At 39.5% G+C, this 25,698-nt stretch overlaps 1 protein-coding gene across 1 annotated transcript; it reads right to left on the bottom strand.

Annotated features, from left to right (window-relative positions):
• Positions 1 to 240: 240 nt before the first annotated feature.
• Positions 241 to 14,467, bottom strand: LOC130921031 (phosphoribosyl pyrophosphate synthase-associated protein 1-like). The gene is made up of 10 exons (XM_057844641.1): positions 13,999 to 14,467; positions 7,945 to 7,997; positions 7,780 to 7,846; positions 7,290 to 7,462; positions 6,952 to 7,067; positions 6,317 to 6,372; positions 5,980 to 6,125; positions 1,732 to 1,802; positions 1,425 to 1,571; positions 241 to 545 (listed from the first exon to the last, which is right to left on the bottom strand). Exons 1-10 carry the CDS (start codon positions 14,160 to 14,162, stop codon positions 387 to 389), a joined length of 1,152 nt encoding a protein of 383 aa, XP_057700624.1. The 5' UTR covers positions 14,163 to 14,467; the 3' UTR covers positions 241 to 386.
• Between the last annotated feature and the right edge of the window lie 11,231 nt (positions 14,468 to 25,698).

Below are 25,698 nucleotides of genomic sequence, written 5' to 3'. Positions count from 1 at the left end.
CAGTTAATTTAGCCATTGTTGAATGTTCGAATAATTGATTATTTAATGATGGCTTCCATTATTAAAAATACTTTTAATGAATTAAGCATCTGCCTCGTTTTTGATGAACACTACCTAGGGCTTTCTACTCTACTATATTTTCATTGCTGGGTATTATGTAGTAGAACAGAACCTTATATTGTTGAATTTCAAAATATCAAATTGCGCTGTTCCAGTATATCATAAACAATTCTGATCACAGACCAAAAGATTGTACTCTATGTTACCCAAAAAGAACGTTTTTTTATTTGGTAAGAGGGTGCATGTGATACTGTACATGTCGGTATATGAGAAAACATTTGTTCAAATATTGCTTGGAACTGGAACAATATTTGTTGTGCGTTGCCTCAGTCGTCCACGGTGATGTTCCGGAACAGGTAGGCCATGGACTCACCGTTGTGGATGCGGCGAATAGCCTCAGCCAAGATCATGCTCACGTCTACAGTTTTAATCTTTGGACATTGCAGCTTCTGCACCTCGTGGGGCACTGTGTTGGTCACCACCACCTAGAAGGGACGCAAGCACCACTTTTAAACTCTAGAGTTTGAACACAGTAAACTAGCGTGTTTATAAATCACACCCCTGCTGCATCAGATTTTTAAGCAAATGTTTTTTCTACGGGTTTTCACAGTGTAAAAGCACGTCTGGATTTAGAGTTATCCTAGTTCGTGTATTAAAAGTACATTAGATTACTTTGTTTGCATTTGCATAATGCTGCACCACTGGTGTTCAAGTTTTGAGAACTGTACCAACTAATCCTAATTGTGGTTAGCCCAACAACATCCTTTCACATGTTAATGTAAAGCTAGCTGAATAATATACTATAACAAATATGGAGCTTGGCTAAACATTGTTACATTACCGTTACAGTAAACCTTTACTCTGAGTGACAAACAACTTTCTCAATACTATAAAAAAAATATGGAGCTTGCTTAAGCATTGTTTACCTTTATGGTAAACCTTTACTCTTGGTGACAAAAAACTTGAATCAGGCATGCTTCGACTCTTATTTGTATCTTATCTCCCATTTTCCTGACAGCAACAGGGTGAGAATGTGCACTAGTATCCAAAGAGTAATTCAAAAAGTGTGTTTTTATTAGAACAACTATCTTTAAAAAAAAAAAAAAAAAATCTTATACTGTGTATGGTCTCATTAAATCGCAGATGTTCACCTGTCATAGGTGAATCAGGAATGCACCGACCGCAATAAATGGAGGCTCACTGTGTACTCTCAATGAATGCTGAATCATTGAGGAAATGAGCAAAAGTGAGGTTATAATTAAAGTATGTGAGGTCTATACACATGTAATTGCAACTATTTATTAACCCAAACCATGTCCTAATTTGCATATCTATGTGCTCAACACTGAGAATCCGGTTTTTACCTCATCTATGGCAGACTCTTCAATGAGTCTTGGCGCATCAGCAGACAGCAGTCCGTGCGTTGCCATGATGAATATCTTGTAGGCGCCTCGCTCCTTCAGGATCTCTGCAGCGGCGATAAACTCCTCCACGTCGTCGATGATGTCATCCTGAGACAAATTAGATGTTAACCATTTTCTAAAAGGCTTTTCAATCTGGTAGACTGGGTCCCAGATTTCTAGCCACGTAATGTATGATAATAAAGTGTGAATGTTCTAAAACAAAATACGGGTCAAAAGTAAGTAATACAATCAATATTTACTGTCTTACAATAATGATTGCGATTCTTCCTCCCACATCTCCAACAACAGTGATCGGTGGCTTCTCCTTGGCCATCATTACTAAAAAGACACAAACAAGACAAGTTATGATGCAGAAAAGACAGAACCTTCAATGTGCAATCAGGAACCGATTCCTCATGTGAATGGATATTTGATGAAAAGGAATTTGGTAGAAACCTGCGAAGGCATGCAAGACTTGATTAGCGTACTACCTTACACTGCAATTAAGTGGAACACGAAGAATGATTTACACTCATGCTTCATCTACTTTGTAATGATTTGATGCTTCATGGTCGTCTTTATGAAATTGAGTCGATCATTATTTGGAATTTTTCCCAGATGTCCAATGTTGCAAAATAGAGCATTTTCAGAGCTCCCCGAATTCAAGAAATTATTCATGATTTAAGAATATAAAGAAATATCCAAATAATCATCAACTCAAGTAAGAACCCTCCACACTTGACTTGAAACACCCCCACCTACACACAGCAGCAAAGACCAACAACCAGGCGTCTTCCGAGACTTACCCCCATACTTGGGCATTTGGCATGAGTCACTCAACCCCCATTATCTAACTCTAGCCCCTTCGTTCACATCAGTGATTATCTGGCACAGTTATGAGTTACTTTTCGACCACTGAAGAATATCTTCTAGGTATATGTTCACCCCGAAAATGCAGTTTTCGTGGATGCTGAAATTTACAGAACAGTTTATTATTGTCTTTTCAGTTCTTAAGACGGAAGGAGACATCAAGGGTGGCCCACTACCTGTCCACTGTCCGAGAGATGCCACGCTTGGTGGTTCAAGTGAGATAGTTCCCTGCATTAAAAAAATGGCAATATCTTGTCCAAAAAAAGTGGACGCACAGTTGTATGCAAACGTTTGGTTAATACCAAGGGTATACCCAAACATTTTCATGCTGCTGTGTAAGACAGTCAAGCCTGAAAGCAAGGAAGCAAGAAAAAGAGTTCCTCATAAAACTCCAATCCATGGAGGGAAGCACACCGAATCAAACAGGAGACAGAAATGAGTCAATCAGCCATTGTTTTCATACTTGGAAGTTCAATCCCAGGGAACGGTGTACGAAATCTGGTGCTGCCTGTATTGGTGAGAAGCATGTTGTGAACAACATGTTAAAAAATAGCATTGAGACACTTAATTGTGGATGAAGTGGTTAATTTTTCACGCCTTAGTTGAGCCTTTACAAGCTAGTCTGTTTAATTGTACATACTGCATTTATATCTGTATTATAGGCCTGAGTGAGTAGGGTATGTTTTGAACCAATTGTTTTGGAGGTTTCATTAGATGCCTACAGTGATCCCCAACCTTTTTTGCCCCACATACCGGTGTGATGTGGGCCATTTTTTCATTGACCGGCAATGTGTAGCAGAAAAATACAGTAAATATAAAATTACACGACGGGGCTAAAAATAATCATACAGTGGAGGAATACTGTAACTCACCATACACTGAATCAACATTTTTTAACAGCAGCCTCTCCTACAACTTGATGGCAAATATTCTTGGTCGCAGACGTAATTAGTTCTCCTCCAATGGTAAAAGGTTTCTTAGCTTTGGCAATACGGTTCGCCACGAGGTATGATGCTCTCAGTGCATTCGCGTTTATTGATGTGGTGGCCGTCATTGTTCCTTTCCTTCATGCTTGTTTTTTTTTCGTTCAAAAAATTCCAAAGTTTTCCAGTGTGCTTAGTCGCTTATGTATTGAAGCACCTTTGAAAGCTTCATTGCCTCGTTTGATAGCTTTTGGCCTCATATTATGCAGAGAAGTTTTTGTTTTCTTCACGGTTTGTAGGCTCCTCAGGTGGCCTTTTCCCTGTAAAAAAGCTGTCCAAAGATGTCTGATTTTAAAGTCATCTTCGCTAGCCTGTGGGCTTATCATTTCCGGGACAAATCTGATGCGCCTATGTCATTATCGAGGACAAGCGCACATAGATATAGAAATATGCTAGATCAGGGGTGGGCAAACTATTCCACAAAGGGCCGCAGTGGGTGCAGGTTTTTGTTGGGACACATTTTCACCAATCTGCTGTTTTACAAATGCAATCAGTTGATTGCAGTCAGGTGCTTCTCATTTCTGCTGAAACCTCATTGGTTATATTATCTGTGCTGGGTCAGTTGGAACAAAGACCAGGACCCACTGCGGCCCTCGAGGACCGGTTTGCCCACCCCTGTGCTAGATGCTAGCTCCTATGGATTTCTATGATGACATCCAGTTTTCTTACGATATCTACAGAGTAGATAGATGTGTGTCAAGAGTCACAGGCCAGAATGTGGTCATTAATACATTATTTCTGTTTGGCCCGGTAGCAATTGTGCCACGGACCTGTTCCCGGCCCAGTGGTTGGGGACCACTTTCCTACACCATACTGTTAAGTTACAGTGCTGGCCAAAAGTACTGGCACCCCTGCAATTCTGTCAGATAATGCTCAATTTCTCCCAGAAAATGATTGCAATTACAAATGCTTTGGTAGTAATATCTTTATTTATTTTGCTTGCAATGAAAAAACACAAAATAGAATGAAAAAAATACTAATAAATCATTATCATTTTACACAAAACTCCAAAAATGGGCTGGACAAAAGTATAGGCACCCTCAGCCTAATACTTGGTAGCACAACCTTTAGACAAAATAACTACAAACAACAGCTTCCGGTATCCATCAATGAGTTTCTTACAATGCTCTGCAGGAATTTTAGACCATTCTTCATTGGTCGACTGCTCCAGGTCCCAGATTTGAAGGGTGCCTTCTCCAAACTGTAATTTTCAGATCCCTCCAGAGGTGTTCTATGGGATTCAGGTCTGGACTTATTGCTGGTCACTTTAGAAGTCTCCAGTGCTTTCTCTCAAACCATTTTCTAGGGCTTTTTGAAGTGTGTTTTGGGTCATTGCCATGCTGGAAGACCCGTGACCTCTGAAGGAGACCCAGCTTTGTCTAACTGGGCCCTACATTATGCTGCAAAATTTGTTGGTAGTCTTCAGACTTCATAATGCCATGCACACGGTCAAGCAGTCCAGTGCCAGAGGTAGCAATACAACCCCAAAATATCAGGAAACCTTCGCCATGTTTGACTGTGGGGACCGTGTTCTTTCCTTAGAAGGCCTAGTTTTTTCCCCTGTGAACTCTATGTTGATGTGTTTTCCCAAAAAGCTCTACTTTTGTCTCATTTGACCAGAGAACATTCTTGCAATGTTTTTTTGCCTTTTTCAGGTAAGTTTTGGCAAACTCCAGCTTGGCTTTTTTATATAACTGGGTCAGAAGTGGAGTTTTCCTGGGTATCCTACCACAGAGTCCCTTTTCATTCAGACGTCATCGGATAGTACGGGTTGACACTGCTGTGCCCTCGAACTGCAAAACAGCGTGAACTCGTTTGGATGTTAGTCGAAGTTCTTTACCTACCATCCGCAAAATCTTTTGTTGAAATCTCTCGTCAATTTTTCTTTTCCATCAACATCTAGGGAGGTTAGCCACAGTACCATGGGCTTTACACTTATTGATGACACTGTGCACGGTAGACACAGGAACATTCAGGTCTTTGGAGATGGACTTGGAACCTTGAGATTGCCCATGCTTCAACACAATTTTGTTTTTTTTTAAGTCCTTAGACAGTTCTTTGGTCTTCATTTTTCCCTCCATGCTCAATGTGGTACACACAACGACACAGGACAGAGGTTGAGTCAACTTTAAACCATTTTAACTGGCTGCAAGTTTGATTTAGTTATTGCCACCACCTGTTACGTGCCACAGGTAAGTAACAGGTGCTATTAATTACACAAATTAGAGAAGCATGACATGATTTTTCAAAGAGTGCCAATACTTCCGTCCTGCCATTTTTTAAGTTTTTGTGTAAAATTATAATGGTTTGATTTTTTTCCATTCTCTTTTGCAAAATAAATAAATATTTCTGCAAAATAAATGAAGATATTACTACAAAAGCATTTGTAATTGCAATCATTTTCTGGGAGAAATTGAACATTATCTGACAGAATTGCAGGGGTGCCAATACTTTTGGCCAGCACTGTAAATACTTTGCAAAACGGTCTTTCACATGAAGTTCATTTATCATGTGTGTTGTCTGTCCCTTTTAGCTAGTGGAGACTACATACAGTATAGGCCAATTATAGGCCAATAATAGGCCAGAATTACAGGGGTGCCAATACCTTTGGCCAGAACCGTACATGGAAGTTTCTTCAATTGTGTGTAAACAGACAGTCTTACAAGGCAGCTCCAAGCCAGTGTGTCCCATGGTGGTGCGAGCCGGCGGAGGAGAGTACAACCCATCGCCCACGTTGCACTCAATACCGGGAGCGGTGCCGTGCAGGACAGCCAAACCGAGACGCAGTCTCTCTGCGTAGGACTGCGCCCTGAGACACACAAGCAGCAAAGAAGCTGACAAACAAGCAGACATATATACACAAACAAAATAAGCCCCGGCCCAAAAGAGAAGATAAGTTTGCACGAGGAAAGGAATGATCCATTACGACAGCATAAGAGAAATTTGTAATGATAAAATATGCAAAAAGTAGATGACAAGAAGTACAAATTATCTGGTTACCTCTTGGCAGCTGATGGGGACTTTGCAACAATGACAGCATTCCTGTAGTCCGGAATCTAAGAGGCGTGAGAACAGACAAGAAGGAACTTTATTCCTTAAGGCTGATCTTGCATATGATATTACATTCTAAAAAGCCAACATATGTGAATCCTTTGAGAGTGTGAATTTGCATTGGAAAATTGTGATACCATACTATTGGAATACACCATTGATACAATATTATATAATGTGCATGAAGAATATGAGCGACAACACATAAAGTTTATGTAAATGAAGAGGCGAAAAGCATGTCGAAACAGAGTAAGCATGCAAATAGGAAAATTAAATAACTGACTTTTTTTTTTTTTTTAATCCTCATTACATTTCCCCTGATTGAATAGTTTAATGAAAAAAAAAAAAAAAAAACACTTGTACTCAATGCGGTTGCTAAGAGTACACCCTGAATTGGTCTCTTACCACAAAGGTAGGAGTCATTTAGAGTACCGTATTTTCCGCACTATAAGGTGCACCTTCAATGAATGGCCGATTTTAAAACTATTTTCACATATAGAATAAAACAGTTTATCGTACTGTATGTCATTATTTTGACATTGTAAAAACTGCATTGTAATAATCGTAATGTATGTGTAATGCACCTCTTCTTGAATGTACTGGATAAGGAAAGGGGAAGCTCTCAAGTTATCAACAGGGAAACTGAAGAAGCCCTGGATTTCCTTTTGATGGAGGTCCATGGTGATGATGTGAGTAAGCCCTTCAACATGAACAAGAGAAGGTCAATCCATGAAATCTAATCATAACAATGCTCAGTTTAGAGAGGCATTTATTGAAGAACGCGTTTATTACTGATTTTTGGTTTTAGTCTTTTGCGGTGTAAAACTGCACCATGCAATGCTGGGTACTAGTATTAACAATGTGCTTAGGTTTTATAGAAAATTATATATCATTAGTCACATGATTAACAGAGTACACATACCAGCTCTAGCCAGCATGGATGCCAGTAGTTTGCAGACAATTGAGCCCCTTTTCCTCATTTTGCACTGTTTGCTGTAAGGAAAGTAAGGGATGACCCCAATGATGTTCTTGGCACAGGACGTTTTTAGTGCATACGCCATAATAAGCAGTTCCATGATGGCAGTGTTGACATCCCTGCAAAACAACACATTCAGCGAAACGAGACATTACAATTTTAAACATACGCAAGGGAAGGAGAAAATTCATTCTCTTCTTATCATCTTTGTAGTTCAAGATCCCTGGCAAATGTACTAGAACACACTCTTAAAAGTTCCAGAGCCAAACTTAAATATTGCTATGAAACAATTTCAGGTGGTCACAAATTCATGTAATACTACCTGAACTTACTATGACTGCATGAGTGGTAATGAATGAATTCTTGCAATTTTGTTGTGCTCTTTTGAGTTCTAAATGGGAAATCTCCCATCCCTAAGCACTTAAAGACATCTTACCTCGGAATAGTCTGAATGATGAAGATATCTTGTCCGCGCACAGACTCCTTAACATCCACTCTGGTCTCTGTATGCAGTAAATATCAAAGTGGGTTCACACGAGGAAATAGTTGGAAAACGTGAGTGACTCTGCAGCCACGTATACTATATCTTTGCTGGCCTTACCTGCATTGCCTTCTTGGTATACTGCTGACTTGCCCAACTCTACACCCAAGCGTCTAGGAGGGGAAAAAATTACGAGAACGTAAACGTGTTGTCACAACCAACAACCTCGCGGTTTTTTAAAAAGGAACCCCCCCACTTTTTTTTTTAAAGCGTGTAGTTCCAAATATTGCCAGTGGTGGCTGGCTTAAAAACGGAGCAATTTTTCATTACGCTCTGAACACACTGGATTTCACCATAACGGTGTTGTTTTCGTCAACGATGACGATAACGATAACAAAAATACCGTATTTCGTCAACGAACACTTTTTTCATGACGGTGACGAGACAATACCGATCTCAAAACATGCTTTGGGAGACTAAAAGATAACGAGCCTAATGCCAGTTTTCGTCTCACGAGATGAAAATGGTTTCCATCACGCGTTCACAATGTGTGACATTTCATGTGTAGGTAGCCCACATCGTAGCAGTGTCTGCTTGTGTCACTCTTGTGACGTGCTGCGCCCGCCCTCTACTCACCAGTGCAGTGTCCTCCAGTCTCTAGTCCTCCGCACTAAGATGTAACTCGTAGCGTTAGACTCTTAGGCTACGTTCATACTACAGGTCTTAATGCACGAATCCGATTTTTTCGTGTTTTTCCGACTCGAGTGAGGCATTAACTTGACGGTCTGAACGTGACAAGTCGCATAGAACGAGACCATTTCAAATCCGATCTGGGTCACTTTCGTATGTGGTCTAAATCCGATCTGGGCCACATTTTTCCAGACTGTCTCGGCGGTCTGTACTGTCCAGTCCCGCAAATCGGATTTAATGCAGCAATTACGTCATCAAATAGCGAGAGAGTCGTTACCGTAGCGATGCACCTGTGCGTTATTAGCTTTTGGGGAAGGGCTGCGCTTGACAACAGTCATAAAAAATAAAAATGGGTTGCGGATAAGCCTGAGAATGCTCAGTTTTCTCTCTGTTCCAAGTGAGCAATATTTCAACATTGCCTCCACGGCCGAGAGTCGGGACAAACTGCCCGTATGTGTGTGTGACGTGCACGGACAGTGCGTGCATGCTATCGATCCATATAAACTTTGAATATAAGCCTAAACGGGGATTATTTATGTCTGTTATTTGTGTCCACCTTTTGAAAAGCAAAATATGATATCCCTGGAATGACGGATGACGTCTGTCATTTGTTTTGATGCTTCTGCGCATGCGGGTCTTCTTGCTTAGCGCGTGTCCGACTGCGAATTAGTGCGCATGCGTAATACTTGAACGGTCTCAATGGATAAAGGCAGTCTGAACGGGCACGCCAAAAAAACGGATATGACAAAAAATCGGATTCGTGCATTAAGACCTGTAGTATGAACGTAGCCTTAGACTCTCGGACAACTTTTTTTTTTTTTTTTTTTACATACAGTTTGTGGCCTCCAGTGGCCTATACTATGAAGGCGGTTTTCTGGCCTAACAGGGTAACTTCGAGAGTAACTTCATCACATGCGACCTAAGTTCGCAGCTAAGCGAGACTACGAAAGGTGGATATGTTGGAACCGAGAAGTGTTGCCATGGCAACACACGCCACACGCCAAACCTGGTCGTCTCAGAGTTAGATCTTGCTTAACCCCAGAATTCTAGTTAACCACGCTATATTTAAACAGCACTCCTCCGCGGACGTGTCCTCCTGACAATGACAGCGTACCTGACGACCCATACGACATTGGCGCGCGGATTGTGAGGGGCCCTCTTCGGAGGGCACGGGTTTTTGGAGACCGCCAGAATCCGCTGGCGTACCCGGAAGATGTTCTCCATGAAAGATATAGATTTTCAGCTGAGGGAATTCTTCACCTGTGCCAACTGATCGAGGCGGACGTCACTAATGTAATCCGCCGAAGTCAGGCCCTCACAACCGCGCAGATTGTGTGCCTGTCCGTGCGCTCTTTTGCCAGGGACAATATATGCATTCCATCCGTGATGCTGAATATCTGCGTAAGAACACTGTATGCCGTGCGATTCGTAGTGGGGTATGGAAACGCTTCAAATTGATTGTTGAAATCGCTGAATGTAAACTAATGCAGAGCTCTTCTCTCATACAAGAAATATATTTGACGAACTTTTCCAGCGTTATTTCGTTGCGTAAATGCATTTATAATAATCATAGAAATATGTAGACTATTTAAACATTGAGAAAACCTGCATTTTTTTTCTGCCAACTCGAAGAGAATTAAATGTCAAATCCACTGATAAGACAGACACACAAATATATAAGATATAAATGTTTATTGAATATGCATCTTACAGTCTTGTTTAACTGTGAAAATTCGTTACAAAAGACGGGCTTTAATTTACGCAACAACGCATGGCATCCTCGCATTTCCTTCTTTTCCTGAGTCCTCACAAATACAACATAAAATTTTGGGGGTTGGGGGGGGTTGGGCTCGTGCCTGCAAATCATGTTAATTGATCGGGCTCGGGCCGGGCTGGATTCTTTTTGGGCCTGATCTAACCTCTACTCTGAAGATGTTCAAAGGACATACATACGTATTCATGCAGTCAATGGGACTAAACATACAATCATCCTGCTTCATGTGGTGATGCGCAATAAATTATTTCTTACTGTTATCGTACCAAATCTTATTTTATTGTCCTGACAGCAGGTAAACTGGCCAATTGACGTAAATTCACTGTCAACAGACCCGTCGCGCTCTACTCTCCGAAGCAGTGTTGGATTTCGCGGTGAGGGTGGATTTTAATTCCTCATAGCTCCGCATGATCATCGCGCATTCCTCCTCCGTGAAGTAAGGTGCCCGTGCCATCGTCACAAGTAGTGTTTGACTCTGGTCTCCGCCCCTTTTTATGTGAACACGCAGTAAAGGCCCAAGTACACTGCATGCGTGATCGTTGCGGTTCCGGTCCGGTTCAGTGTTGCCTGCGTGCCACGCAGTCCGTCAAAAACAGGCAAATCATACCGGCTGCGGCTGCGGTCCGCCAAACCCCCCCCCCCCCCAGCTCTCGCGTGATCGCGCGCGATAATGTGCCTTTTAAAACAACGAAAAACACACGGAGTCTATACTCATCAGAGAAGCAGAGAGAGAGAGCACATATTTTCTTTGCATATTGATATTTTAGTTAATCTGGAATTAAGAGACAAACATGACTGCATCATGATGAGATCAGGACAGAAAAACACACATAATAGGACACCTTGCAGCTTCCTTTTTTATATTGTCCTTATAGAAAGGATCTGCTGCATCATAAATGATTTTGTGGGTTTCCACCTCCATGATGACGCGCTCGTCATCCATCTTCGCTCTTGTTTAAACCGTGATTAGGCACCTGGGCTGTTACGTCCAGGCCCAGCTCCGCCCATTTTGTCGGATGCGTGTCCGGCAAAAATAGAAAATAGCCTATACCATCCGGCGGGCATGCGGCACGCCGGAGTTGGTCCGCAGTCAATCCGGAGCACTGACGCGGCCGGTATACGTTGAACAATAGGATATAATGGGAACGGATTGGCTCCGGCGCTATTTTTTACCGGATTCGGACCGGAAACGCAACGATCACGCATGCGGTGTACTTGGGCCTTAAAGACACGCATCCGGCAAAATGGGCGGAGCTGGGCCTGGACGTAACAACCCAGGTGCCTAATCACGGTTTAAACACGAGCGAAGATGGATGATGAGCGCTTCATCATGGAGGTGGAAACCCACAAAATCATTTATGATGCAGCAGATCCTTTCTATAAGGACAATATAAAAAAGGAAGCTGCAAGGTGTCCTATTATGTGTGTTTTTCTGTCCTGATCTCATCATGATGCAGTCATGTCCGTCTCTTGATTCCAGATTAACTAAAATATCAATATGCAAAGAAAATATGTGCTCTCTCTCTGCTTCTCTGATGAGTATAGACTCCGTGTGTTTTTCGTTGTTTTAAATGGCACATTATCGCGCGCGATCACGCGAGAGCTCACGGGGGGGACGAGGTTGGCGGACCGCAGCCGTGCAGCAGCCGGTATGATTTGCCTGTTTTTGACGGACTGCGTGGCACGCAGGCAACACTGAACCGGACCGGAACCGCAACGATCACGCATGCAGTGTACTTGGGCCTTTACTCTGACTGGTTTGACACAGGTTCGACTAATCAACCTCATAATCAGCGTCGTAGCACCGATTGACCACAAACTAGACAACCAGGTTTTGTCAACTCCGGTTACCAGCTGGTAAACTGGATTACTTCTGGGGAGGTTGAACTCCGTTCGTAGTATAGGCCACTGGTGGGTATAATTCATTGACTATAATGTACTGTTTTCCTGCTGAATGTGTATTATCTCCAAGTTGGCATTGTCCTTGCAGACGCTACAATATGTGCTCGTCTGTCAATGTTAATTCGAAATAGTTGTAAAACTGTATTTTTCTATTTTTGGAGTAAATTTTTTTTTTTAATTTTACAGACGAAAATATTTTTAGTAAACGTTGACTAAAACTAGACAAAATTAGTCTTCATTTTTTTGTTAACAAAAACTAGAGGAAGACAAACACATTTTGAGATGACTAAAATATGACTTAGACTAATAAGTAATATCGTCCAAAAGACAAAGACAAAAATTAAAAGGTCTGCCAAAAACAACACTGCACCATACAAAAAACTGTTTAAAGCCTGGCATAAACTATTAAAACAAAAATAAAATCATCTTTCTTTCTGTGGGGAAGATAAATTGTCTTTAATTTCTGTTTACACGTTATAACAGGCACATGAAAATGTGTTATGGCGCAAAAAAAAAAAAAAGCAAAATCAACAAAAACGCTTTGGTGGAGGTTAGTCCTCATACCAACACACATGCAGAACCTACTGTATATGTTATCGTTACAACCTGTTTTTGCAGTTTGTTGCTTGCTTGCTTTCGAAGTGCAGGGTGTCCCTTATTTGGCTCGTGAATTCTTACATTTCTTGTGTTTGGCAGACCCACAGCAAAGTCCTTTTGCACCAAATTAATATGACGTATAATTTCAATTTCAGCATCTAGCAGAATGAGGCTGAATTTTTTTACGTAATTTCAGGGACATTCAAATTATATGCATTAGGCTCACAACATTCTTAACAAGTCACAACTTTATGATGTGCCTGCGGTGGTTTAATAAAAACATGATGCTAATTATGGCAACAGTCTTGCCAGAGCATCAATAATCAGTGCTCATCAGGTGAGTGAAGGCTTGGCACGCAAATGTTTACCTCGCCCAGTTCACCTCTCTGAACTTAGAAGCCACCGACTGGGACTGCATGATTTTCACTAAGCAATTCAGTATGTCAACAATAAGTAAATTATGTTTGTTTTAGAGGAAAATACAGCATCTTCACTTTACCTCATAATATTATCATGAATAATTGAATCAGGAAGACAAATCTGAACCGGAATCAGTGCCCTGCATTTTCCTTGGGAGTGAACTAAACTCTGCCTTATACGACCCTTGTCAGGACAATGATTAAATAAATAGTACTAAATATTGTGTTTTGTCTTTTTGTAGATCATTTTTTACTCTTGGGTTCTTTTTAAGAAAAGAAATTGAGCTATAAAATCCACCACCAGAGTGCGCCCATGTTATTAACGCGCCACAAAACTGCAAAACGCCTTTCTGGCTGCCATTGACGGCGAAAGACGTCCAATCCATTCTGACTCGTAGAATAATGTCATCTAAGGCAAATTGGATTGGAAATCTATCGCCATCAATGGCAATGAAACATTATGACTCAATGCCAGCCGTCCCAGTCAAAATGGATTTGAGGTCTATCACTGTCAGTGGCATTGAATGAGTTACACTCATCTCGGGGTGCGACAATGTAATCAAATATCGAAATGCCTTTTCCTGGCCAAAAATGGTAAGTTTTGCACAATAATCACTTTTTTGGTGGTGTTACGAGCGACTTCTTCGTATCATGCGCATGCGTACTTTAGTCTAGAGAACGAATTGAGTATACAGAAAAACACACACAGGAGCCTCGTGCCAACTGCACTTCTGTGTGAAAGACCAAAGTAGCGAAAAGTCTAAACAACAAATAGCGTTGTGATAGACTTACTCAGTTATCTTTTTGGCCAGCTCGGTGCACGCGGTGCTGGAGTTGGCGGAGAACACACGGTATCCACTTTTAGACACGTTCATCTTCCAGAAACCATGCGAGAGTTTGGGCGTTTCAGAACGTTTCACTAAAGACCTGTGACCGCAGAAACGCCTTACTGGCATGTTTTGGCTCCCACAAGCTCCACGTTCTACCTCCCCTTTTTGTCTTTAAAAATATTAGGACAACCAATATCCTTTGATAAATTAAGTGGGGAAAAAGAACTATGTGCTAACTTTTGCACGACAAGGACCACGTACACGTTTAAACTGAAACTATAAACTCATAAACTATGTACTAATCCTGTACGAATGAGCCACGACGGAGATGTTTTAACACGCTTAAAATTTCACTACAACTGCGCGTAAAGTGAAACTAAACTGGATTGTTTTGTACTAAATTTTAGCTTCCCTTACTCAATAAATGTTTTTTTATATATATATATTTTGCGCATAGCCAATCAGAAACTACGTCTAGTCGAGTGGGGCGTGCAGAAAACATCATTGACCAATCGGGTTAGTGTGTAAATGACGTCATCTTAAAGCGCGACCAAGTTATTTAAATAGATAAATAAATTAATTAATTAAATTAGCTATTTCGGGGTGTCAATAATTCAAACTGCAAAGTTTATGTTTTCAGATTTGAAAATCGTTATTATATCAAGAGTGACCTACTTTTTTCTATATGTAAAAAACACACCTATGCAGTAGAAACAAACAAACTCTGCTTTAGCTTTAAATCAGTCATCAATTTAAAAAATTACATTAAAAAGTACATCGCAACCTTTATCTCTTTTAAGGACAATGGTCATAACTGGGCAGCTATTCAAAAGTTTACACTTGAACTCTCCAGGACAAGTGACTTTTTTTTTTTTTTTTTTTTTTACATTAAAATGAATGAAAACCGAAATACACTGGTGACGACCCCAAATAACACGTTTTATTTTTTCACTGTATTTAACTAATTGCATGCCATTGACAGCAATAGATGTCCAATCATTTAATCATTCGCCCCTCCTCCTAGTCAAAATGGATCTGATGTCTAGCACGGTCAATAACAACCGATGAGTTAAGTGCGTGCCCTGCAGAGGTGGGTAGTAACGTGTTACATTTACTCCGTTATTTTCTTCAGTAACTTTTTGGGATCAATGTACTTCTTAAAGTAGTTTTACCCAATTACCACGCAATACTTTTAACTTTTACTTGAGTAGATTGGTGAAGAAGAAACACGACTCTGAAGAAACACTACGCTACTTTGGGCTAAACTGGGGTCGCTAAATTTTTGCTCTTTATTCTACATATCGGCTTTATTTTGTTTAACCAATGAGATGACGCAACAATAACCAAATGACTCCATTATACCAATCATAGGTAACAATGTTTTTTCTCAGCTAGAGGGCGCTCATGCTCTTTGGACAGGTGATGTTTCAAGTGCTGTTCTGGTTTGAATAGACCCTACTCACATGACGTCACAACCATGCCTCCGCGCCATATTGTCCGTCAACTCGTCGTGTTGAAGCATTACCGCTACGTAAATTCCTCCAATTATGGCATTTTTCTGCTCGTTAACATTAATAATCAAAATAGTGAAGGCGTGTGTGGCGGTTGGTTGCAATAACAGAGAAGATAGACGGAGAGACTTGAAGTTCTACGGTATTCCAAGAGACCCGGAGAGGAGAGCGAGATGGACTGCTGCAATTCGACGAGAAAACTGGACTCCAAACTATTAGGAAAGATTATGTAGTAGTCATTTTATATCTGGTAAGATGCATTTAATATATATTTAATGGGTCTTGGGCTGACAACCACAATTAAGATCATTGCGAGGCTAATCGCCGACTACATACACAGTTTCAAATTCAAGATGCTTATTTCTTCCACCATCATTACATTTTGAATAATATTTAGATGGTACCAAGTGAAAGAAGCTGGCCTCGTCTACAGATCATCAGTTAAACAGATGTGTCCAAACCTTTTGCAAAGGGGGCCAGATTTGGTGTGGTAAAAATGCAGGGGGCTACCTTGGCTGATTTACATAGAACAATATATTTAAACAAATTTTAGCAAGCTCTTCTGTGTGTCACATTTGCTTTATTATCTTTTTTAATTCATAATTTCAACAGTCTCGTCGTTCTCTTTCGACACTCGGGCTCTTGCGAAATACAGCTGCTGTGAAATTAAACTAGCTTCAAGTTGCTATAATTTCTCGCTGCGTATCTTCCCTGTAATGTTGTCGTACATGTCAGCGTGTCTTGTTCGGTAATATCATTATCGCATCACATCGAACTCTTTGAAAACAGTGACTGTCTCTATGCAAATGAGGCAGACACAGTTGTTGCGTGTTCTATTGAAGAAATAGTCCAATATCCACCTATCCTTGAAGCGTCGGCCATCGCAGTCAACTTTTTTTTTTAATTGATTGTCGCCATTTTAGAAAATTGGAAGTAAAGGGTCACACAGGGTAATGTTGCTTAGAGTGCTGCTCTTAAAGTTTTTCAAACTTTCGTGAGAAAAGGCTGATTTTGTGTGGACATGATAGTTGTAGATATCAGGGTAGCAGATGTCAGGCAGAGAGGGTGAAGACAGCGGGTCGAAAAATATCAATTTAGGCATCAAATATGGATCTGGCGAATGGATAGACTGAAGCTTTTCGACATAACGCCTTTTATGCAACGCATCCAATTAATTTACAGCGTCTGAAAGCACCGGGGTTTCCATGAATTGCACTATAAATTGCACGACAAATTGAAACCATTGAGAATACGGATAAACAATGACGGACAATATGGCGGCCGGATACAGCGACACGTCATTCTGTGACGTTGGTGAGTAGGGTCTATAGACCCTACTCACATGACGTCACAACCACGCCTCCGTGCCATATTGTCCGTCTACTCGTCGTTTTGAGGCATTACCGCTACGTAAATTCCTCCTATTATGGCGAGTTTTTCTGCTCGTTAACATTAATAATCAAAATGGTGAAGGCGTTTGTGGCGGTTGGTTGCAATAACAGAGAAGATAGACGGAGAGACGGGAAGTTCTACCGTATTCCGAGAGACCCGGAGAGGAGAGCGAGATGGACTGCTGCAATTCGACGAGAAAACTGGGCTCCAAACAATTACCGCAGATTATGTAGTAGTCATTTTATATCTGGTAAGATGCATTTAATATATATTTAGAGGGTTTTGGGCTGAGAACCACAATTAAGATCATTGCGAGGCTAATCGCCGACAACATACAGTTTCAAATTCAAGATGCTTATTTCTTCCACCATCATTACATTTTGAACAATATTTAGCTGGTACCAAGTGAAAGAAGCTGGCCTCGTCTACGGAGCATCAGTTAAACAGGTGTGTCCAAACCTTTTGCAAAGGGGGCCAGATTTGGTGTGGTAAAAATGCGGGGGGCTACCTTGGCTGATTTACATAGAACAATATATTTAAACAAATGTTAGCAAGCCCTTCTGTCTGTCTGTCACATTTGCTTTATTATTTTTTTTAATTCATAATTTCAACAGTCTCGTCTTTGTGGCGTTCTCTTTCGACAATCGGGCTCTTGCGAAATACTGCTGCTGTGAAATTAAACTAGCTTCAAGTTGCTATAATTTCTCGCTGCGTATCTTCTCTGTAATGTTGTCGTACATGTCAGCGTGTCTTGTTATTATCGCGTCACATCGAACTCTTTGAAAACAGCGACTGTCTCTTTGCAAATGAGGCAGACACAGCTGTTGCGCGTTTTATTGAAGAAATAGTTGAATATCCACCTATCCTTGAAGCGTCGGCCATCGCAGTCAACTTTTTCTTTTTTTTATTGTCGCCATTTTAGAAATCACACGGGGTAATGTTGCTTAGAGTGCTGCTCTTAATGTTTTTCAAAGTTTCGTGAGAATAGGCCGAGTTTCTGTCGAAAAGATAGTTGTAGATATCAGGGTAGCAGATGTCAGGCAGAGAGGGCGAAGACAGCGGGTCGAAAAATATCGATTTAGGCATCAAATATGGATCTGGCGAATGGATAGACTGAAGCTTTTCCACATAACGCCTTTTATGCAACGCATCCAATGAGTTTACAGCGTCTGAAAGCACTGGGCTTCCATGAATTGCTCTATAAACTGAACGACTAATTGAAACCATTGAGAATAGGGCTAAACAGAGACGGACAATATGGCGGCCGGATACAGCGACACGTCATTCTGTGACGTCGGTGAGTAGGGTCTATAGCGTACCGCAGAAACGCTATTTTTAGACCTCGATGTCGCCATCGTAACGGGGAAGTGGGACATTATACATTATAGACCCGCCCTCGCATACAAACCATGTTATTTGTGCTCGTTTTCTCCGGTAATCTTTCAAAAAAGAACATACCAATCAAACACTGCTGCTATGGAACTTGTAGAAACCACTACCACAGACATTACGACATATGAAGGATGTTTTCTTCATACGTTTCCCGAAACCATAAACTCGGAGGAAAAAAAGTGAAGAATGGATCAACTTGCGCGGACGTCCAAAAGACCAATTTACCAATTTCCAGCAAAGTGAAGCCATTCACATTTCATATGCAGTAAACATTTTGTTGGGTGTCATGGTCCTGCAGAGGACGAAGAGGTAAACCATTTTGATATTTTTACTTTTTTTATTTTTTTAGCGTGGCGTTTTGCCGTGCTGCTTCTGACCATGAATGACCTGAAAAAAATTAAAATGGTATCTGGCTGCCACTGTTACCTTTTCTGTTGTAAAAAAAAAAAAAAAAAAAAAAAAAAACTTTAGTAAAGGAGAAGTGTAAATAAATTATAGAATTAAGATTTGTTTTTCGTGAAAAAATTTAAAGTGTTCGTTGGCTGTAACTGAGTAGCATTTGCGATCGCTACACAAAAATAGCAATGTAAATTGCCCCCAAGAATGGCCAGAGATGTAAGACAACCAGATGATATAATATATAAGAAAGACAGGGCATATGGGGGTAAAGGATAGATTGTTTAAACAGGAGAATGTCATTGTCAGCGGCGTAAGGCTATGCACACAAGAAAAAGGTGTCAATAAAAAGCTAACTCTGGATCAGGTCGGCTCTTTTTCCCGTCTTTTCCAGCCCTCGACACTCAAGCCATTTCTTTAACTGAACATTCATTCATTCATTCATTTTCCATGCCGCTTTTCCTCACGAGGGTCGCGGAGGTGCTGGAGCCTATCCCAGCCAACTACGGGCAGTAGGCAGGGGACACCCTGAACTGGTTGCCAGCCAATCGCAGGGCTAACTGAACATTTGTATGTTCTTCCACATCTTTACCAGTGAATCTGGCACCAGAGACATCATCTTTGGACAGAATTGGAAGGTTTAGCTCAGTAAACGTCTCGTTCGTACACCATTTCCATTCATTTACTATTTGGGACAAACGGGAGGTTAACATGCCTCGCGACAATTGCTAACATCACGAATATTAATGAGCAGAAGTGACGGTACGCCATTCGATGATTTTTGTGTTTTTTTTTTTTTTGCCTAATATGGTCATGTAAAAGCTTACAGTATAATAATAACAGTTCATGTAGATGAAGATGTGCTGAGGAAAACTTTTTTTTTTTTAAATCACACATTTCTTACTCCCAATGTTACTCATTACCACTTGAGTATTCTTTTTAACAAATACTTTATTTGTATTTGGGTAAATTTTTGAATGAGTACCTTTACTTGACTAATATTATTTGGATCAAAGCACGTCTCGATTGTGTCACAATAGAAGTGCAGTGCGTGGTTCTAAAGAGAAAACAATTTAACAGGTTAACCTGCAAGTGATGGTCACCATAGTAACCAAGCAGCTTTTATTGATAATGTTGCGACCCGAACCAATTGTGTGCTTTGAACGCCAGCTTATAACTCAGTATTTTCTAGATGTCGTCCTTGTGGGCCAAAGTACTCACAGGACTGGAGCTTCCTTGCCATCACCCACCACAATCTGTAAGTAGAAGAAGCCCACTAAGTAAGGCGACAGGGTAAAATCATATTTCACTCTGAGGTTGCAACAATGGTTATATTATGTTCCATCATACCACAAATGACAAAAAGAGACATGGGACCATTCATTACGACAGTGCAACTCCCCTCCAAGAAATTCTGGTTATACACAAGCTGCTGCAATATCACATTGGTTCCTTGAGATGGGAGTTTTTTGTGGTCACACTTGGTTTAAAAACCTTCAAACCTCAAATCATTTTCCCATACTGAAATTAAGTTCTTTCCAATCACAGCAAACACAAGAATGCTTGTGTTTCTATTGCGTAAGAGAAAAATAGTAATACTTTAAAAACATTAATAACAATCAGACTATAAAGAATTAAACAGACTACAAAGAATTAAACAGGTCATGCATTGTTCTGCATTAGTTGTTGCAGCCAATTCTATTAATTGTGCTTCTTTTGCTGTAAATACCATTGTACATTCATGCAAACACAAAGTTGTATTCATGCTGCGTTGTGCATATTTATAATGTTGTTGGGGAAAAAAATCACAAAGAACAATGAACATAGGCCTGGAAGTATTGGTGTTTGTCTAAACGTGTTGCTGCACCTGTTATGTTCGGCAATCTATGGTGTTTTGCTTTTTGTGTAAACATTAAGCATATACTTATTAATATATAAATATAAAATTATGAAGTCTATGCATAAAGCTAGCTGACTTTAGTAAAGTGTAAAACTTGAACTTGAAATACCAATAAACAAGAAAACAAGTGACCCCTCTCTTTTTTGAGAGGAGAGATTATTGACTATCCTCCAAATAGGAAACGCACTACAGTATATTCGAATTCTTGCTCATAACTCAATACAAAGAAAGGGCCGAGTGAGGACCTCCAACTTTAAAAACGAGTAAATTGAGGCACTGTCTGCATTTTCTTTGCATTCGTTCACTTCTCAGTTTTCCCCCGTGGGGCATGGTTGATGGGCAAGATGTGACCCAAAGCCTGTCTAAGCGACAAGAGCCAGATAAAAAAAAATTCTCGGGAGAAAATAAGATTATTGAAGAATAATATAATGTCATGCATGTTTGACATATTTATAGGCACACCAATGCGGTCACCATTTACTTGGTACAACTGATAATTATGTTGTCATCCTCCAGACACGATAACATCTCTGTCCCATTATACATGTATGTACGGGCATGTGGTTGCTATGGACACCATTCTTCTCGGCAGCACAGATGTGGCCGAATTTTGATTTGTCACATGACCTGTGGGAGCACAGTGGCCATTGAAACATCTCATGTACCCTCACGTGAAATCAGAGAGCGAACTATAATATTTGGAATGATAAAAATGGGTGTATTGTATAGTTTTCGTTCCCATGACGAGCAGAGTGAGTGTGGACGCAATGGTTAAAACAGCATTCCAAACACAAGCAAATCCCAGGGTGCGCTTAAAAGGAAAACACTTGTTCAAGATACATTCATGAGTCTCTACATTGAACAAAACAAAACAAAACAAAAAAACACAGCTCTGTGCTTACTTCTGCAGAGAGCAAAGAAAGGATGTTTTCACATGATAATTTTTCAGACGTTGTGATTCGGAGTTGTCATTGAAAGAGACTCGAGCTTCATGCAGACTAACTAAACAGACTTCTAAGTCATTAGAATAGATACTTTGTGCAAGTAAATTTCTGAAAAAAAGCAACATTTACAGTAGCAGCTTTTTATTGAAGAGTACAGCCAAACACATTATACAATGAAAACACCCACAGGGAGCACGGAAAAGATGCTAACACAGAATTAACAGCCAATCCAAGATGGAATTGGGACTCCTGACATGACACACTCTGAAAGGCATCAACACACAAAAACTATAGTTGGTGTGACTCAAATCTGACATTAGAGTGTTATTTTACCTTCATTAAAACACATAATACCGTATTGGCCCGAATATAAGACGCCCCTGATTATAAGACGACCCCCTCCCTTTCAAGACTCAAGTTTGAAAAGACTTTTTGAACACCAAATTAATTTTTATACAGAAAATAATTACAGTACATCTGAAAAAAATGATTATAACATATTTGAGATATAAAGCATGTTATTTTGCCTCATTCAAATCTTAATATCTGAACATTTAAATATGTAAACTAAAGTGCAATCACATTCGTAAATGAATTGGTTTTTGAAATGTAAATAAACCAATCTATTGTGATAAAACAACAAAATTGCAATAACTGCATCAACCATCAAAGTGAAGTCTAAATGTAACTACTCTTGAAACAAATCTGAATAAGGAAAAACATTGCAATAAAATAATGCAAACTGGTTAAACTTGAGAGTAGCTGAGATCTGTATTGACAGAACATCGCTTCAATGATATCTGGCGCCATCTAGCGTCGTGAATGGGTATAACGTCGAGACCGCAAATATAAGACGACCCCCACTTTTTCAGTCTTATTTCAATGCAAAAAACACCGTCTTATATTCGGGCCAATACGGTAATTCAACTTGTAAGTCAAGGCACCATCGCTCAAGTTTAGAGCATGGTCATGAAACAATTTTAAATTGTATGTTAAGGTGTCACTATATTTTACTATAATACAGTGGAATATAAAGGTTGGAAACAGTCACAAATTTGTGGGGAAATATAGCGTCACAGTAGTTGATTTTTTTCTTCAAAAACTAACACTTGACATTTTTTTTACATATTATATGGTGCCTTGCATTACAACAGACCCAACTTATGGTATTTCCAAGATGCAAGATGTCGTTCATACACTGTGTGATGGCAGTAACCTGAACTCACTTCATAATAAGCAGTGCTTTGGCAAATAAAGGATAATCCATCAAAGGAGGCTTGATCATGTTTATCCCTGTATGCTAAACTCTCTGTTGAGGTTAACCGCAAAACCTAAAAGAGAATTAAAGTGTGCCTCAAAACCGGACCAAAACAAACATTAAGTTTGCTAGCTTAGTGCTAATGCAAAGACGGGATGAGGAATACCCAAAGACACTTTAAGCAAACATTTTTTTAACATAAAAGGAAGCAAGACATTTAGGAATTCAAAGTAACAGTACTCACAGTCATACAGTATATTCTATATACGTTGACCAAGCGTCCTGTTTTGCCTGGACATATCCACTTTTTACATCCTGTCCGTGGCGTCTGGCAGGGTTTTATAAATTCATGAAAATGTCCAGTTTATTTCTGACTGACGATTTGCACATTTTACCACATTACTGTTAGGCCTATGACATGTTGAGACTTGTGTTTCATACGTATATAATCAAATGCTTGTGTACCTAAAACTGTAATTAAGTCACATACTGGCTCTATCATTGCGTCAACTGTCAATTCTCATTCACAAACAAACCTTCGTGAGTCGTGACTACAAGATCTTACGGTTATCGGTATGTACACTTGCTAAATTTAGATTTTGGCAACAGCTGACTTCTGTCGGAGCTTTGTACTGGTGTAATCTGTAAAATCCCGTTTGATGTCGCATCGTTACGCTCCCGATGATTGAAAACTTTTATAGCAATGTTTGATTTTTGCCTCAGCTACCGATGCTAGCTGTCAGTGAGGTAAGCCACACTAGGCATTATGGGATATGTAGTTTCGCAGTGCTGCTTTTGGAAACATACTGGTTGAATTGTTCATCAGTTATTTCGGTTATTTGGCTGCTTGGAATCTAGAAAATTGAATGGGAATACCGTATTGGCCCGAATATAAGACGGTGTTTTTTGCATTGAAATAACTCTGAAAAAGTGGGGGTCGTCTTATATTCGCGGTCTAGACATTATACCCATTTACAACGCTAGATGTCGCCAGATATCATTGAAGCGATTTTCTGTCATGACAGATCTCAGCTGCTGTCAAGTTTAACCAGTTTGCATTATTTTATTGTAAGGCTGTCAAAATGTGGTAATTAAAGTAATTAATTAATGTGGTGGTAATTAATTTTTTTAATTAATCACGTTAAAATATTTGATGCAATAACGCACATGCCCCGCTCAAACAGACTAAAATGACAGTACAGTGTAATGTCCGCTTGTTACTTGTTTTTTGGTGTTTGGCGCCCTCTGCTGGCGTTTGGGTCCAACTGATTTTATGGGTTAGTACCATGAGTGAGCATGGTGTAATTATTGACATCAACAATGGCGAGCTACTAGTTTATTTTTTGATTGAAAATTTTACAAATTTTAATAAAACGAAAACATTAAGAGGGGTTTTAATATAACATTTCTGTAACTTGTACTAACATTTATCTTTTAAGAACTACAAGTCTTTCTATCTATGGATCGCTTTAAGAGAATGTTAATAATGTTAATGGCATTTTGTTGATTTATTGTTATAATAAACAAATACAGTACTTATGTACCGTATGTTGAATGTATATATTTGTCTTGAGTCTTATCTTTCCATTCCAACAATAATTTACAGAAAAATATGGCATATTTTATAGATGGGTTGAATTGTGATTAATTACGATTAATTAATTTTTAAGCTGTAATTAACTCGATTAAAAATTTTAATCGTTTGACAGCCCTATTTCATTGCAATGTTTTTCCTTATTCAGATTTGTTTCAAGACTACAGTTAGTTAGACTTCACTTTGATGGTAAATGCAGTTATTGCAATTTTGTTGTTTTATCACAATAGATTGTTTTTTTTACATTTCAAAAACCAGAGGCCATTCATTTACAAATGTGATTGCACTTTAGTTTACATATTTAAATGTTCAGATATTGAGATTTGAATGAGGCAAAATAATATGCTTTTTCTCTCAAATATATTGTTATAATCATTTGTTTCAGATGAACTGTAATTATTTTCTGGATAAAAATTAATTTGGTGTTCAAAAAGTCATTTTTCAAACTTGAGTCTTGAAAAAGAGGGGGTCGTCTTATAATCCGGGCCGTCTTATATTCGGGCCAATACGGTAATAAGTGAGTGGGAATAACAATTTGTGTAACGACAATTGTAGTGACAGTCTTGAAGCTATGGTTTAATTTACCTTATTTCACTGGAATGAGCTTTTTGTTAAAGCTGGATTTTCTACAGAAGAGGTATTATTTAGAACATTGCTGCAGATTATTTATTTGTACAGTAAGAATTGAAAAGACATATTATTTTGTTCAGGATTCATCAATATCAAGTATTCATCAATACAGGAGAGGCAGTTTTTTTAAAATCACTATTTAAGCCAGTGGTTTTTTGCGTTATTATTTTAGGAATAACAAAGCCTGTTAGGTAACCTCTGCGAATTTGAATTTGTGTCTTTGGTTATATAGCTATTTTTTATTTTTTCATATTATAAAAGTGAATTTTTCTATCCAGACGGAAGAGGAACACGTTAAATATATTAACTTGATAAGCATCTTTGAGTGAACTTCAAGTTCAATTTAAGTACCTCGAGGCCGGTCTGAGTGTCCTCTTTTTTGAAAATCAAAATATGGTTCACCCTATTCTATGTCCTCCACCAGGAGCTGAGCATGTACATGAATAGTATCTGTCTGGTACTAACCTCATGGAGGTTGAGGCAGAACACTGGCCATTCAGACATTTAATTTATGCAATTACGTTTTCATAAATTACAATATTATTTTTTTGTTTTGTTCTGTTTAGGGGATGTCTCTAGAACAGATTATGGCATTCCATTCAGTTTAACTGGCAAAGATGATTTGAGATATGAGTGAAAAGTTGT

This window comes from Corythoichthys intestinalis, chromosome 8, assembly GCF_030265065.1.
Source record: "Corythoichthys intestinalis isolate RoL2023-P3 chromosome 8, ASM3026506v1, whole genome shotgun sequence".
In the NCBI taxonomy this organism is placed as follows: Eukaryota; Metazoa; Chordata; class Actinopteri; order Syngnathiformes; family Syngnathidae; genus Corythoichthys; species Corythoichthys intestinalis.
The sequence above is the reverse complement of the archived record's forward strand: the minus strand, read 5'-3'. Positions and strand labels throughout refer to the sequence as shown.

Excerpts from the sequence above, each read along its gene's own strand:
- LOC130921031 (XM_057844641.1), bottom strand. The coding sequence starts at position 14,162 with ATGCCAGTAAGGCGTTTCTGCGGTCACAGGTCTTTAGTGAAACGTTCT. Across the intron at positions 1,803-5,979 it reads CACTGGCTTGGAGCTGCCTT|TAATGATGGCCAAGGAGAAG; the intron begins GTAAGACTGTCT and ends GTGTCTTTTTAG. Across the intron at positions 546-1,424 it reads AAGAGTCTGCCATAGATGAG|GTGGTGGTGACCAACACAGT; the intron begins GTAAAAACCGGA and ends CGTCCCTTCTAG.